Below are 16,121 nucleotides of genomic sequence, written 5' to 3' on the forward strand. Positions count from 1 at the left end.
AGTCATTGCTTGCCGAAGAGTGGACATCCACTTGTGACTTCATGGTAGGTGGGAACTCTAATGGCAAACTAAACTCCTCATGAGAATGAATATACTTGTTAAATGAGATATACTTATTAAAGCGTCAACTAAGACACAATCAGTAAAGTTACTTCATGAAAAATCCATCGGGAGAATACCAATTATGCCCCCCCCCAGGCAAAACTCGAAACTTTTCCAGCGGCATAATATCAGTGTGGGATTTACTTGATGTATCAGATGAAAGGATCTGCTCCAAAATGAAGGATCAGGAGTGATAGCTATGAGGAGAATCCCCCATAGAAGAAGTTGATCAGTTTAAATACCTAGGCAATATCTTTAATAAAGATGGAAGGTCAAGACGGGATATTAGAACAGAAATTGCACAAGCAACAACAGCACTCCAAAAACTAGTACCACTATGATCAGATAATAATCTTAAATTACAAATAGATTATGCCTTGTTGACACTCTAGTTAATTTAATACTTGCACCTTTCTAAAAGAAAATGTAAAGAGGTTGCTGGCATTTGAAATGAGGTACTGTAGATGACTCCTAAAGAAACCGTACACTGATTATATCATAAAGTTTGAAATAAGACAAAGAATCGGGTCTTTCGTTGGTCCAAAAGATAACATCATAACTAAGATTTGAAAGAAATAACTTATGTAGCTTGGTCATATCAGCAAGATCAAATGGTCTAGTAATGTTCTACCAAAGAGTATCAAGTTCTTGAAGGACTTATTCCAGTAACTTGCAAAAGAGGTAGACCTAGAAACTGGATAGACAATATAAAAAATTGGACAGGTGCTTTACTTACAAAGCTGAAAGCCAGGTGTAGATGACTCCTAAAGAAACCGTACACTGATTATATCATAAAGTTTGAAATAAGACAAACAATCGGGTCTTTCGTTGGTCCAAGAGATAACATCATAACTAAGATTTGAAAGAAATAACTTATGTAGCTTGGTCACATCAGCAAGATCAAATGGTCTACTAATGTTCTACCAAAGAGTATCAAGTTCTTGAAGGACTTATTCCAGTAACTTGTAAAAGAGGTAGACCTAGAATAAACTGGATAGACAATATAAAAAATTGGACAGGTGCTTTACTACAAAGCTGAAAGCCAGGTGTCAATCAAGGACTGAGTGGAAGATTTCTGTGAGAAATATTTCCTAATATCTATAGATATTAGGAAATATTCTACAGAATAGATACTGTAGATACTGTCCTTACCTTCAACACCCAAACCACCAACATCTTTCAAAGCAGGCTATCTCAATTGCCTAGTAAGGCTCTACATCCTGAACCCTTTCCTCTGCTTTAAATGTTAGCAGTATGGTCACTCCAAACTGCCTATCATAACTGTAACATCTGTGCCCAATGTGGTAGTAAAGAGCAAAAATTGCAAGAACAAAATGACGAGATTGTGAGAGAGACCATTCAGTATACTCCCAAGCATGGCAAAGGTTGGAAGGATAAGGAGATCCAAAAAATAAAAACAGAGCAATCACTTATCAGGAGGCAAAGTAATCTGGTAAACCCTCTTTGATCCATAAAGGCAGTTGTAAAGAAAGTGTTAACAGCAATCCAAGCCCATGTCAATATTGCCTTTTCACAATTACAACATCTCTGAAAGATATGGCTTGCTCACCATCTCCTTAGAGCAAATCAAGGAGACAAATTGATATGGACTCACTCCTGAGGATGACAAAGATGGTCGTACTACATGACAATCCACTAATAAAAAAAAAGATAAGTGAACATGTGCAGGGTCAGTGACATACCTTGAGACCATGTAATAGATGGACCGTCATCAGATAGCATGCTTACCCCATTCCTCCTGAAGAAGATAAAATAATTCAGTAAAATAAAATAATTCTTAAAAATGTCTTGGATATCTTTCCTGATGAAGAACAAATGATAGATACTGGCTCTCCTCAATTCTCAAAAAAAAAAAAAAAAATTCAACACAGGAAGACCAATATGCTTCTCCATGCAAGAAACATATTTAAGCATTACAGGAGGACTTAAATAGATTGCATGAATGGGCAGGTAAGTGGAACTGTCAGTTCAATGTTGCAAAGTGTAAGGTTTTGCACTTTGCATCCCATTGTTGGTAAGCAACAATGGGATGCAAAGTATACACTTGGTGGGGAAACTTTAAAGGAGGTAGAGGAGATGAGAAATCTGTTTGGGAAAGGACTTGTTATTATAGTTCTGACTGATAGTTAGCAACTGCTTCCACTCAATATGAACATAGAAGCATTTACTATGCAACTATCAGTCAGAACTATAATAACTAAATGCTGCATCTATGTTCCTCCTGCCACAGATATATCTCGGGAGATTTAAATGGGCATAACACTCTGTGGAGGTAGCGCTTGAACAAACATCAGAGGAAGAGTAGTTGAGCTTATGCTCGACAACAATAATTCCACCTCCCTCCCCTCAAGATAATGTATTTGAATGTGATCACTTTCAATATGATATCTACTTTTCTGCATCATCATGGATATCACAATGAACAAGCTGACTGGGCCACCTTCTCATCATTAGCAGGATTTTATTTGCAGCAGTCAGCTCTTCTTTCATCAGTGATGCAGTGAATCATATGACAGAGTGTATTACACAAGTTGCCACAACTGCAATTCATGAAACATCTAGTCTGTTTACATGTATTCCTAAGTCATGGTGGTATGACGATTGCAGCAGCCAAAGAAACTCAGAAGAAAGCGTGGAGTATTCTTCAAAGATACCCCACAACAAATTTAATTTCTTTAAAATGAAATTTGTGGCTGAGTTCAAACAAGACACACCCACTATCTGAGTCAAAAAGAATCCTAGATCCAATATACATCCTACATAACAAGAATAACAACACAAAAGAAGCCTGGGACAAAATCCAGAAAATGAAGGGCATATTTATGACCCACCAGCTCTCTGTCCTTGAATACAATGGATGCACAGTTAATGATCCAACAGTGATTGCCAACACACTCAGGGAAATTTGTGTTAAACATTAGCAACATCTTATCCTCCCCACCCCAAGTTCGTTCTCCAAAAAAGCAACCGAAAAATAACAGGCCATTTATTATTATTGTTAGTATTATTATTATTTGACACCTCCAGGGAGTCCAAAGACTCATCGAGGGAGGGCACCCGCTCTACAGCCGTTTCCACCACTCAATCCACCAAATGACCACAACTATGCCAACGCCATCTACCACCCACCACCACCACTTCCAAAGACAATCACAAACATCCATGCCCATGTTTGGATTGAACCCGCAGCTTTTTGGCTGGAGAGTAGATACGCTAACCACTCAGTTATTATTTGCTAAAGAAGAAATGAAAGCTGCTTTGCTCAAGTGCTGTTCAACCACTGTTGTACCAGATAATATTCCATTACAAGATGGGAAAACATTTGTCATTGTCATCCGTGGATCAACTGTTACACCTTTACAACAGACTTCTGTGAGAGCATATTCCCAGATACCACTGTCCCGCTTATTAGAGTCCTTAAAGAGGTTTGAAATTTCATGTTTAATCACTAGAACACAATTTCTGGATTATTTGAAAAATATATAAAATTACAAATTGTGTGTGTGTGAAATAGATTAAACTGGAAGCCAAAAATAGAAATACTATTTTTTATTTAAATAAAGTGCACAACTAGTTTCATCTTCTTAGATGACTTCATTGGGTACATTACATGAAAGGAGACAAACAAAAAACAAGCTATAAATTAAATTGCCAATGTATTACTAACATTTGAAGGCATTCTGGATACCACAGTATTGTTTGGCATGTGCATGCGGTAATGATCTTGCGAACACCAAAGTTGGATAGCAGCCCAGTGACAATCAGAAAGATTGTAGCTGAGGTTGGTGCTCAGATGTAATGAATTGAGGATGATTTCCTTAGATTCCACAATTCTTCTCTTGAGTTCGTCATGATTTGTTCAAGATGACTGGATGAGTGATAGAATTTTTATCGTTAGGGTCAGTAAAATGAACGGCATGATTAGTGTGCTACCTCTAGTTCTGCCATATGTGATGTCTCTCATATGCTTTTCCAGATGTAATCAATGGATTTTTCAGTCTGACTAAAATAGGACATGTTGCACCAACGACAGTAAATGCTGGGATATTTTAAGCTGTTATGTTTTTATTTAGGCATACTAAGTAAAGAACAGAGTTTGGGAAGAGGAATGAAATGGAGAAACAGAGCTGATATGTGGTAGAGATATATAGCGTTTTACATCATCCCTATCTTCAACATGGCAAGGAGGTGAATTAAATAGTAGCTTTCTATCTGTTTAGAATAACTATTTTTCTGAAAGGTTGTAAAAAGAAACTGTAGTTCTTTGTTTAATATCCTCTTCTTCACAGAGGAGGGGACAAGCATGTTTACCCAATGATGAGATTATACATGAAAATATCTATTGTATAAATGGAGATCTTCAGTTTTTCAGATACACAAGTGAGCTTGACATGAGAGGCATCAACTTCTAATTCCAAAGTAAATTGTATTTTTGGGTTGACTGTTGAGATGGTTATAAACTCTTTTAAGGAATTAGGTCCATAACTCCAAATTAAGAAAATATCATCTATATATCTCTTCCATAACCTAGGCTTTAATGGGAATTAAGTGATAGCTTTTTCTTTAAATGTTTCCAAGTATAAATTTGCCAGTATGGGAGATAAAGGATTTCCAATGGCTAAGCCAAAGTTCAGTTCATAAATAGTATCGTTGATTGAAAAGAAAATAACCAGAATTAATTCAGTGGGTCAGTAGAGACAACTTTTTTTTTAGACCATCATTAGATGCTAAGACAAACATGAGAGAAGTGCAAAATTGTGGAATCTAAGGAATTCGCCCTCAGTCCATTACATCTGAAGATTAACCTCAACATCTTTCTGATTGTCACTGTGCTGCTATCCAACTTTGACATTCACAAGATCATTACTATGCATATGTGCCTAACAATACTGTGGTATTCAGAATGCCTTCAAATGTCAGTAATATGTTGGCAATTTAATTTATAGCTATGTTTTTTTGTATGTCTCTTTTCATGTAATGCACCTGATGAAGTCTTCTAAGATGTAGCTAATTGTGTGCATTATTTAAATAATAAATAGTATTTCTGTTTTTATCTCTCGGCTTCCCGTCATTTAATCAATTTCAAATATGTCCCTCAGTCTAGTAAATCCATTATGTCACACACAACACGCACACACAGTATATAATAAAAATAGGTAAAATATTTTGTAAAGTACAGTAGATGAGCTGTACTAATGTACTATAGGTTTGCAATGTACTGTAGGTGGAGTAAAATAAAAAATAAATTATACTAGACAAGAAATTATATTCTTATTTTAATCCTTGACCCAAGCACAAGCAAAGTATGTGTATACAGTATCTTCACAACTTGGCTATTTATATAGAGGTAAAGGTAGTTGACTTTACATCAATTGCCTCAGTATCCTCTAATGCATGAGTACATTTCCTTTTGGATGTGTATGTTGCCTTGCATTATGGGATAGGTAACTACCCAGACTAGTTTCAACCTTTATTGAGGTCTCATCAGTGTGGATATGAAAAATTCTGTATTTATTTAACTTCAGTATTTTCCTGTATCTAGCTCCCATCTAATGAGATCTCAAAGGTTGAAACTGGCTCAGGTAGGTGACCTTTCCCAAAATGTATAGGAATATGTACATCTGTAAGAAGTATGCTATGCATTTTGGGATACTGAAATAATTGAATGCGAAGTCATCAACCTGTCTAATCAGGTATCTACACGTAAAGGTATTTTATGCACAAAGCCTGTTTGCTTAATCTTGGGTAAAGAATTAAAACGAGAATATAATTTGTATCGCATAATTTATTTTGTAAACAACTGATTAAACTTTCTACAAACATCTCTGATCCAGAGTATTTTAAGAATATAAACTTAAATCATGCCATAGTATCCTGCACACCATTGAAGGTACAGACTACCATGACAGGAATTTAACAATGATAGTAACGATGATGATAATCATTAATGTAATACAGTGGCATCTTGCTAATCCGTACTAAAAAAAAACTGTGCTTGTTCTGATTAGCGAATTTTCCCCCAAGAGACAACAATAACTAGCGTTTAAAACAAAAATAATCAGATTCTAATGGTACATCAATTTAATTCTGTAAATAAATGAAGTAACTGATAGAAAAAAAAAGCTACTGCACTGTAATGCAAAACTTAAAAAATAACACAGTACACAAGTTTATTTTAGTAAAAAATTTAGTTTGTGTGTACCTGTATTGTTGAGGATTCTGATTTAATAAAATTGCATAGTTCAGTACATAATTTAATTTCCATAAAAAATATCACTTTCTTGTACACAACATAAAAAAAAATTTTTTTTATTTCTTTGTAAAAAAGTCACTTGAAGCTAAACTTTTTTTCTAATGCTTCTTCTCGGAGCTGCATTAGCAATAAAATTTTGTGGTATGGCGTATCATTCTGCTTAGCCCATTCTATAGAATGGGCTAAGCAGAATGTTTTTTTTTCTTTTCTTTTTATAATTATAATTTGAGTATTTGATTTGATTTCGAATTCACTTTCAGTTCTACCTGTAATCCATTCCGTAATTTCACAAACATCTGTTTGTGAAATTTCAACATCTGGATTTATATTTTTAACCAAATTATGCACGTTTTGAATTTCCTCTTTTTGTGCATATCACCATAGTTATCTTGGTAAATTCTAGAAGGCCACAGTTTTTTCCATGACGCTTGAATTGCTTCACGTTCAACTACTTCCCAAGCAGCCTTCAAATTTATAATTTTTATTGATGTGGTAATATGTTTAATCGATGTGACAATACATTTAAAAGCAGGTCTTTACAATAAATCAAAATAGGCCTACAGTATAACCTTACAATCGACAGTATGAAAAGATACTGTATTGTAATAATAATAAAATAAATAATAATAATAGTTAAAATAATAATTATTAAATAAAAATAATAGTGCACAAAATAATAATACATAATAAATAAAACTTTTTTTTTCTTTCAAACCGCAGTTTGGATTACTGGACAGTTCGGACTAAAGGGGTTCGGATTAGCGAGATACCACTGTATCTTCTATTAATGACAAAGCCTTTGCCTTGGGGGTGATCTACCTCCCATGTCATTCTCAAGCCCATATAAAGGAGGAAGGTTGGACACAGGGCTAATCATGCTTCCCCATGCCAAGAGCCCAGTATACCAGGTGTGATGGCATGCAGGATTCTTGATGACCACTATTTAAGTTGGCAGGAGGAAATACATGAATGAAGTTTCAAGGGCATAGCCTACAGGAACCTTTGAAACAGATGAGGCCACCACTTTCACCTAAACAGAAAATGCTAATTGCAATGTGGAATGTTAAAGCTGTGTTTCAAACTGGAAACACACAAGAAGTTATCAAGGAAATGGGAAAGTATAGAATGGATATTTTAGGAATAATTAGAAGTGAATAAGTGAGAGAGTAGTGGTGCTTATATTTAGTGAAGAGAAAATCCTTGATAAATTGGAAGTCCAATAGTGATCGATGAATAATGATAGCTAGATTATATTCAAGATGTATTAAAATCACCATAATATAAGTGTATGCATGAACAAATGAGAAGAATCTTAAAACAAAAGAGATCCTTTATGATACATTAGAGATGAATAGAACTAGTACTGAAGCATGACATGATTATTCTTATAGTGACATGAATGCTCAGGTTGGCAAAAGAAACAATGAAAATGAGAGAGCAATAGTATTTAAAAAAAATTTAGGAAATCATTAAGACAAGTTAGTTAAAAGATCTGCAAGAGAAGATAAAAGGAATTATGTGGTCAGTTTGGCAGAAGCACAGAAGTCTATAGCATTAAGACATGATGAAAAACTGTATGAGGTGACAAGGAAAATATTCCCTGAAGAAAACAAGCAAGTAAATGCTATAAGGGATAAAAATGGTTTGCTTCTAACCGAAGAGGATAAAATCGTTGTAAGATGGTTAGAAATTCAATAATGGAAGACCTCCTATATGCATAGATTGGCTTCTGATGAGTATCAACAAGCTGTGTATTGCTCCCCCATTCATTAGTGTCTTTTCTAAAGGAAAGTCACTAGTGGTGTGTCTCAGGGATCTGTTTTAGGGCCATTGCTGTTTAACCTGTATATTAATGATACTGGGGAAGATTTGAATGGGGATATATAGCTGTTTGCAGATGATGTAAAGTTGGGATGAATTATGAGGAGTAGAGCAGATATTGTGGCCTTACAAGAAGACTTGAATAGACTGAGTGAATGGGCATGAGTGTGGAGATGACAGTTCAATGTTGCAAAATGTTTAGGAAATCATTTGAGCAGTTATAGAGAGAAAGACTAGTTAAAAGTTTTAAAAAATTTGAAAAACAAAGATGGAATGTAGAGTTTACTCTTGACAGGAAAATATTGTTGGAGGTGGAGGAAATAAGAGATCTTGGGGGTGATGGCAGATAAGGTCTAAAATTTAGAGGACACATTGCCAAAATTATGAGGACAACACAACGAGTTCTGGCAATGATGCAGAGGACACTGACTTATAGAAGTAAGGAGATTCTGGTTCCATTGTATAAGGCTCTGATTAGGCATATATGGACTACTATATACAGATTTGATCACCTGGTTTTCAAAAGGCTGAAGAGATGCTGGAGAAGGTCCAGAGGCAATTGACCAGAATAGTTTCTGATCTCTGGAATGTTGAATATGAAGAAAGGGTGAGACAATTCAAATTATAGAGCCTAGGGGATAGAAGAAAGAGGGATGATATGATAGAAATGTACAAGTTAGTAGGGTATTGTTATAGGATTAATGTTGAAGAGGTTTTTTATAAAATGGTGGGAGATTGGGGGACAACAAGAGGTCATTCCTAGAAACTGTATAAGGAGGGTGTGAGCAAGGGAGTGAGAAGCAGGTTTTTTTTGCATGAAAAGTTGTGAATAATTGGGCATTGCCTGAGAGTGTGGTGTCTGCAGAGATTTGAATGTGTTTAAGGCATGGTATGATGAGTTGTGTGTATGACAAAAGGGACCTCCAAGATGAGTCCCAGACTCCATGGGGTCTCATAGGTATTATTTCTGGAAAAATTCCCATGTTACTCCTCTGAGTAAATATTATTTTTATGGCTATTTAACTATTATTGTTTAGGAGTATCCCTTTTTTATAATGTCATTGGCTTTTTACTCAATTTTTTTAGATCATTACTGATGTTTTAAAGACAGATACAGTGATACCTCGGCTAATGAGTGACCCTGCTAATGAAGATTTTTTTTCGCTGTTTTTTGGACTTGGCTAATGAATATGGATTCGGCTAACGAATGTTTTAGTGGATGCGCGTGTTAACATAAAGCAGCAAACATGAACAGTCGGGCCATTCCAGGAGCTTATCTTTTCCATCTGTATGTGTGTGACAAAGAAATGAGCTGGCCACATCACATAGGGCAGACCCACCAACCCGACTATGTTGTTTACATTCGAGACAGCGAGAAGTGAAATGCTTCATACCAGTGTCAGTACGGTGCACGCTCCATGTGGCTGTGAATGCGAGAGGTAAGTGTGATCGTGGAGGTGTTTGGGCCCACGGTGAAAAAGTACCTGAGAGAAGAAAACTTGCCTGAAAAGGCTGTGCTTCTTCTGGACAATGCTCCAGGGCATCCACCTGGCTTGGAAGAAGATTTGGAGGCAGAATTTAACTTCATCAAGATAAAATTTCTTCCTGTGAACACCACATCTATTTTGCAACCCATGGACCAACAGGTCATATCAAACTTTAAGAAATTGTATACAAAAACACCTGTTCCAAAGATGTTTTGATGCAACTTCATTTACCAGTCTGACTCTGGGGGAATTCTGAAAGGATCATTATCATATCCTTCATGCTATTCAAGTCATTGATGGCATGGGATGAAGTGTCAGTTAGACACTTATGCTGCCTGGAAAAAGTTATGGCCAGACTGCTGCAAGATAAGAAGTGCTGTTTCCAGTGTTCAAGATGCTGAAGATGCTGCTGGTGAACTTGCTGCTGAAAATGCTGACATTGTGGGTAAGATAGTCTCCTTGGGCAAAGCATTACATTTGGAGGTAAATGAAGAAGTAGAAGAATTAGTTGAAGAACACTCAAACGATCTGACAACAGAAGATCTTGAAGAGTTGAAAAAGCAACTGAATCAGGAAAGAGTCCTGTCCTATCAGGTGTCTTCTCCCTCCAGGAGATTGACTACCATGTGTCTCCACCATGTCCTATTCTGTGCCTCTACTGCATTCCTCATATGAGAGATAGGTCCAGTCTTATATATTTTTCATCCATTCCAGTCTTTGTCTTCCTCTCTTTCTCTTTCCCTCAATAGTTCCTTCGAGAGGTGTCCTTTGTAGACAGTTATGTCTCAGAATATGTCCAAAATATCTGACTTTTCTATTTTTAATTTCTTTCATCAGGCTCCTGTTTATGTCTGCCATATCTAGTACCTCTTCATTTGTCTTTTTGTCTTTCCATGATATTCTCATAATTCTTCGCAGCATCCACATTTCAAAGGCCTCCAGTTTTTTCACACTCAGATTGGAGAGTGTCCATGTCTCTACTCCATATAATAATGTAGACCATATGTAGCATTTGGAGATTCTAAGTCTTGTTTTCAGATTTAATTCTCTAGATGTTAGTAGGTTTTTCATCCTGTTGAAAGTTGACCTTGCAATTTCAATCCTTTTTCTAATTTCATCTTCTGTCCTGCCATTTTCTGTGATCAAGTGTCCGAGGTATATGTATTTTTGCACCTGTTCTAATTTATTTCCTTTTATATTATGCATGTTTTTGGTATTTTCTTTTCTCTTGAAATTATCATGATTTTTGTCTTTTTTAAAGTTGAAACGGAGGCCAATACTGTTCGCTATACTTGAGGGTTTCATCTATAAGAGTTTTGAAGTCATATTTGTTTTCAGCTAGAACTGTGTCATCTGCATATCTTAGGTTATTAATATTTCTGCCCCCTTCACTGACTCCTTTGAGGTTACTAATTTTATTAAATATTTCTTCTGTGTACAGGTTAAAGAGAATCGGAGAAAAGACACAGCCTTGTCTCACACCTTTCTGAACTGGGAATTCTTCTGAGGTCTCTCTATTTATTCTCAAAGTTGCAGTCTGTTCCCAGTAATGATTAATTAATAGCCTAATGTCTTTTCCATCCATGCCTATTTGTGAGAGGATTTCAATTAATTGTTCATGTTGGACATTGTCGAATGCCTTTTTGTAATCTATAAGGCAGAGGTACACATTTTTTTGTTTTTCTAGATTTCTTTCTGTGATGGTTCTGATGTTGAAAATACCTTCTCTTGTACCTACATTTTCCTTGAAGCCACTTTGTGTATCATTTATTTCTATATTTATTTTTCTTTTATTTCTTTCAAGAATAACGTATAGGAGGACTTTTGATACTTGACTGATGAGGCTGATTGTCCTGAACTCTTCACATCTTGTAGCTTTTGTTTTTTGGGAATTGGAACAAAAATTGAGTGATTAATATCTTTGGGTAGAAATCCAGTCTCATATATTTTATTGCATAATTTTGTTAAAAATTTCAGTCCTCCTTCATCAAGAGCCCTCAACCATTCTGCCAAGATGTTATCTATTCCTGCAGCTTTATGTGGTTTTAGTTTTCTGACGGCATTTTCAACTTCATAGAGTAAAATGAATGGTCCTTCTAAATCAGTCTGTTCAGGAATATCATTTCTTTGTTGTTCATATAATTTCCTTGTGTATTCAATCCATCGTTCCATGATTTCTTTTTTATCCATTAGAATATGGTCTCTTGAGTCTCTAATGACACTTGCATGGTTTGCTGTATTTGTCCTGCTTGTTGCATTTCTCTGATGCATTTCTCTGCTTCTGTGTTTTCTATCAAGGTTTTCTATATCTATACATTTATATTTAATCCATTCCTCTTTGGCTTTCCTGCATTCTTTTTTTATTTCTTTATTCATGCTTTTATATTCAGGTTTGTTCTTTAACCTTTTTCTTTGTTCCATCAACGTCAGTATTTCTTCATTCATCTAAGGTTTATTCCTTTTCCTTTTTAATTGTGGGAGTGTATTTTTGGCTGCTTCATTGATGCTATTCTTGAACGTTTGCCAGTTCATGTTAATTTCATCAATTGGTGTTCTATTTTCTGTGCGAGTTGTGGTGTCACACTTGTTAAGGGATTTTGTGAATACTTTTATAAAGCAGTCTTTAACTTCTTGGTTGTTAAGTGAGTCTGAATTATCAGTTTCTCTTATGAATGGTTGGCTTGGTATCTTAAGTTTTATTTTGATTTTTGCAATTACTGGGTTGTGGTCCGATCCTATGTCTGCTCCAGGATATGTTTTTGTTTGTGTTATTGCATTTCGGAATCTTTTGCTTATTATTATATAGTCAATTGGGTTTCTATAGATGTCCCCAGGACTTTTCCAGGTATATATAGTCTTCTGGGAGGATGTTTAACTAGTGTGTTGGTAATTATTATGTCATTGATTTCAGAGAATTGAATTAATCTTTCATTTCTGATTCCAAGCCCTTGGTTTCCCATGCAAAATGAGATTTTTTTCTGAGCTCACTTTTGTATTTAGGTCACCCATCATTATAATAACATCATCTGACTTAGCACTGGAGATTGCAGTTTGGATGTCTTCATAATATTGTTCCAACTCTTCATCTGGATGATCTTGGGTTGGCGCATATGCTGGGATAATATACAGGTTGAATGGTTGTGCAGTTATTTTAGCAGTTACGATTCATTCTGTCATTTATGGGCCAATATCCCTGTAGAGATTTTGCAATTCTATTACTTAGGACAAGTGCTACTCCATTAAGGTGTAAGTGACTGCCAGAGTAGATTATAGTGTGATTTTTTCTTCTTATTATGCCTGTATCTGTCCACCTCACTTCACTGATATACCTGCAATATCGGCCTTCATCACTTCTAATTCCTGGAATAGGTTATCTAATTTGCCTGCCTCGTTGAGTGTTCTGACGTTCCATGTTACTAGTTTCAAGAGATTGCTCCTGGTTTTCAGACAAGGGACATCTAAGAATATCCTCCCTGGAGGGTTTGAGATATTATCTTCATACACTACCTTAGTAGTTCTTCTCTTACAATTCCTGGTTTCAAGATCTTCTTCCCTGTAGCTATAAGAGCTGATGGTTGCAGGTGTCTCAACCACATCTCTAACTTCATATTGTGACATAGTGTGTTTCATGGTTGACAATGGATAAATACGTGGTGAGGCTCCGATCTCTTCCACGATGGCTGGCCACAAGTCACTTAGATGTCAGGAGTGTGGATTTAGCTTGGATTAGTTCTAAGGATTCTTTGAGTGGGACATTTGTGAATAAGGAGGAGACATCAAAACTGACCATTAAGTCAGTGTGTTTGGGTGTAAGGTTTGCTATGCTGGCTTTGAAGTGGGCTGAGGTTTTTATGTGTGAAGGTGTGTTGCCAGTATAGTGTGTGAGAGCTTATTCACAAATGTCCCACTGAAAGAATCCTTATAGAGTTAATCCAAGCTAAATTTCTTCCCAATATCACAGCCCTATTTCAGTTCACAATGAACTCAGGCTATTTTGTTTGGCAAGGAAAATTCTACAAACAAATAGAAGGGACAGCCATGGGTTTTCCACTCTCCCCACCCTTGGCCAACTTTTATATGGAGACATTTGAAGAGAAAGCCTTAAACTCTGCCCCACAAAAACTAACCATATGGCTTCACTATGTTGATGATGATGTTCACTATTTGGCCACATGGCTTCGATGCACTCCTTTCCTTCCTAACACACTTAAACAACCAACACCCCAGAATCAAATTCACCCTGGAAGAAGAAAAAACAACTGCCTTTCTTTCTTAGACACACTAGTCACCTGCCAGCCTGATGGAACCTTGGTTTTCTCAGTCTATAGAAAACCCACCCATACAGGCAGATACATTCACCAACAATTCCCCCCCCCCACACACACACAACAATATGGAGTCATTAAGACACTACACTACAGGGCTAAACTTATCTGTTCAAATGACAATGCCCTAATCACAGAACTAAACCACATTCTCAACACTTTCTCAGCCAATGGCTACCCCCCCCCCCAAAAAAAAAAAAATCCAAAAAATATCGAAACCAATAAACTACAACCCTCCCCTTCCCCCTCACAACAAGGATTACTCTAAATCCATCACCATACCCTATATCTGAGACACCTCGGAAAAAGTTACAAAAATCCTAAAAAACATGACTTAACGTCTTGTTACAGACCATATAAAAAATTGGCATCCCTTATCCATTCTACTAAAGACCAAATCCCCCCCCCCTAGACCTACCTGGGGTATACCAGGTCCCTTGCAGCTGTAAGCTGTCCTACTTTGGCCAAACAGGCAGGACAGCTAATATCAGAATTTCAGACACAAGAACTACATCCGTTTTCACCAATACAGCCACTCTGGTCTTGCAGACCATGCGCTGGATACCTGCCATAGAATATGGTGGAAGAAAGCCATGATAATACACCATAGTAAATTCAAATACAAAAGTCTTTTCATGGAATCAGCCTCAGCCCTAAGAAACAATCCAAACCTCAACAAATTTGGCTGCGTGAGACTGCCCCAAATTTGGGAAACCTACATCAGAAGACCTTCAGCCCAAGAATACCAATATTGCCTGCTAGGGGGCATCATCAGGACTTTTAGGAGAAAGAATAGCTTCCTGCTTCGTCCTCATTTACTGTTTGTTGTGCTTGCGTGCATGTGTCTTGTTTTAAGTTCCTGTGAAAATGGCAACGTGACGTTGCCGAAATATTGCAAGTGTATTAAAATTTATTTTAATGTATATCTTAGTATACATTGTAATTTCCTTAAGCTATTTAGTAAAAATGCATAACCAATGTCTAAGCCTTTTCTCGAGAATGACTATCATGTAGTGTGCTATCTTTGTTTTGGCAAGAGGGTATTGCTACTTCTGTACTAGTATCATACTAGTACTTAAAACTTGAAGAGTTTAGAACTGCATGGAGGTAATTATGAAATAATAAATTTCATACTATTTGTATCAAAATTTTGGAGTATCTAGATAGAAAGAGAGAGAGAGAGAGAGAGAGATAGCAACTCATGTATATCTCTATCTTTTCATCTGTTTTCACCACATCATCAAGTGTTATTTCCACCTAGATGTTAAATCCTAGCAAATTTGTTACTTAATAGTTCAACTCTGCAGCTATTCCACACCTGCAATTATCTACAAGGTTATTTTCATACAATCTTTATTATATCTACCACATAATGTTACTCTAGAATTTCCTGTAAACTGTAAACTCATCTGATTTTTATTATGTCACTTCTAGCCTTTGCTGTATATAACTCATTCACCTGTTCATCGTGCTTTTCCTAAAAGGTCCTCCACATGATTTTCTTTTATAAATCTCTTGCATCATGAACTTTTTCATTCATCTCTCATCCAGTTTATTATTTATTCTAACTGCGGGGTACAATATGCTGCTACTGCCTTCAAGCATCTCTCAACTGTAAATGAAAGACATTAAATGTTGATTGTTGCACATTAAATACTTGAAGAAAAGAAATATATTAAATATTACATATGTTTTTATTGTAATGAGTTTATTGCAAATACAGTATTTGAATTTACAAATATTATTTCTATTTTTTATACTAATCTTATTTGAAAAACTACTCTTTCAGAATGAATATGAAAAAGAACTAAAAGATGCAGAAGAGCTATACCTATTAGAAAAAAATATGATGGAAGCAAAGATACGAGAATTGGAACATGAAATAAAAACTAATAAAAGAGATACAACTTGTAAGTTTAGACTAGTGACTTATGCAGGAAGTATATATATTTTTATTTCCAAGTACTGAAAACATCTGTTAAGTGAATTTCACCCACAAAAAATAGAACCTGTAGTACATTATTTTGGTATTATGTGCAATTGAGGATTAATAATCTTAAAATCTTACTCTAGATTATAGAAATTTTTCAAGCTACATCAGGCTTCCAATAT

The 16,121-nt window shown here is 35.9% G+C and overlaps 1 protein-coding gene across 1 annotated transcript in view; it reads left to right on the forward strand.

Moving 5' to 3' along the window:
• The first annotated feature begins 9,990 nt into the window (after positions 1–9,990).
• Positions 9,991–16,121, forward strand: part of LOC150099359 (uncharacterized) — a 90,664-nt gene continuing 84,533 nt past the window's right edge. The window contains exons 1-2 of the mRNA XM_090404326.1: positions 9,991–10,167; positions 15,799–15,919. Of these exons, the coding sequence (XP_090260452.1) occupies positions 9,991–10,167; positions 15,799–15,919 (298 nt within the window). The remainder of the gene's footprint in view (positions 10,168–15,798; positions 15,920–16,121) is intronic.

Source organism: Typopeltis vanoorti, chromosome 14, assembly GCF_054136105.1.
Source record: "Typopeltis vanoorti isolate ZY-2024b chromosome 14, IOZ_Tvanoo_1.0, whole genome shotgun sequence".
Lineage (NCBI taxonomy): Eukaryota > Metazoa > Arthropoda > Arachnida > Uropygi > Thelyphonidae > Typopeltis > Typopeltis vanoorti.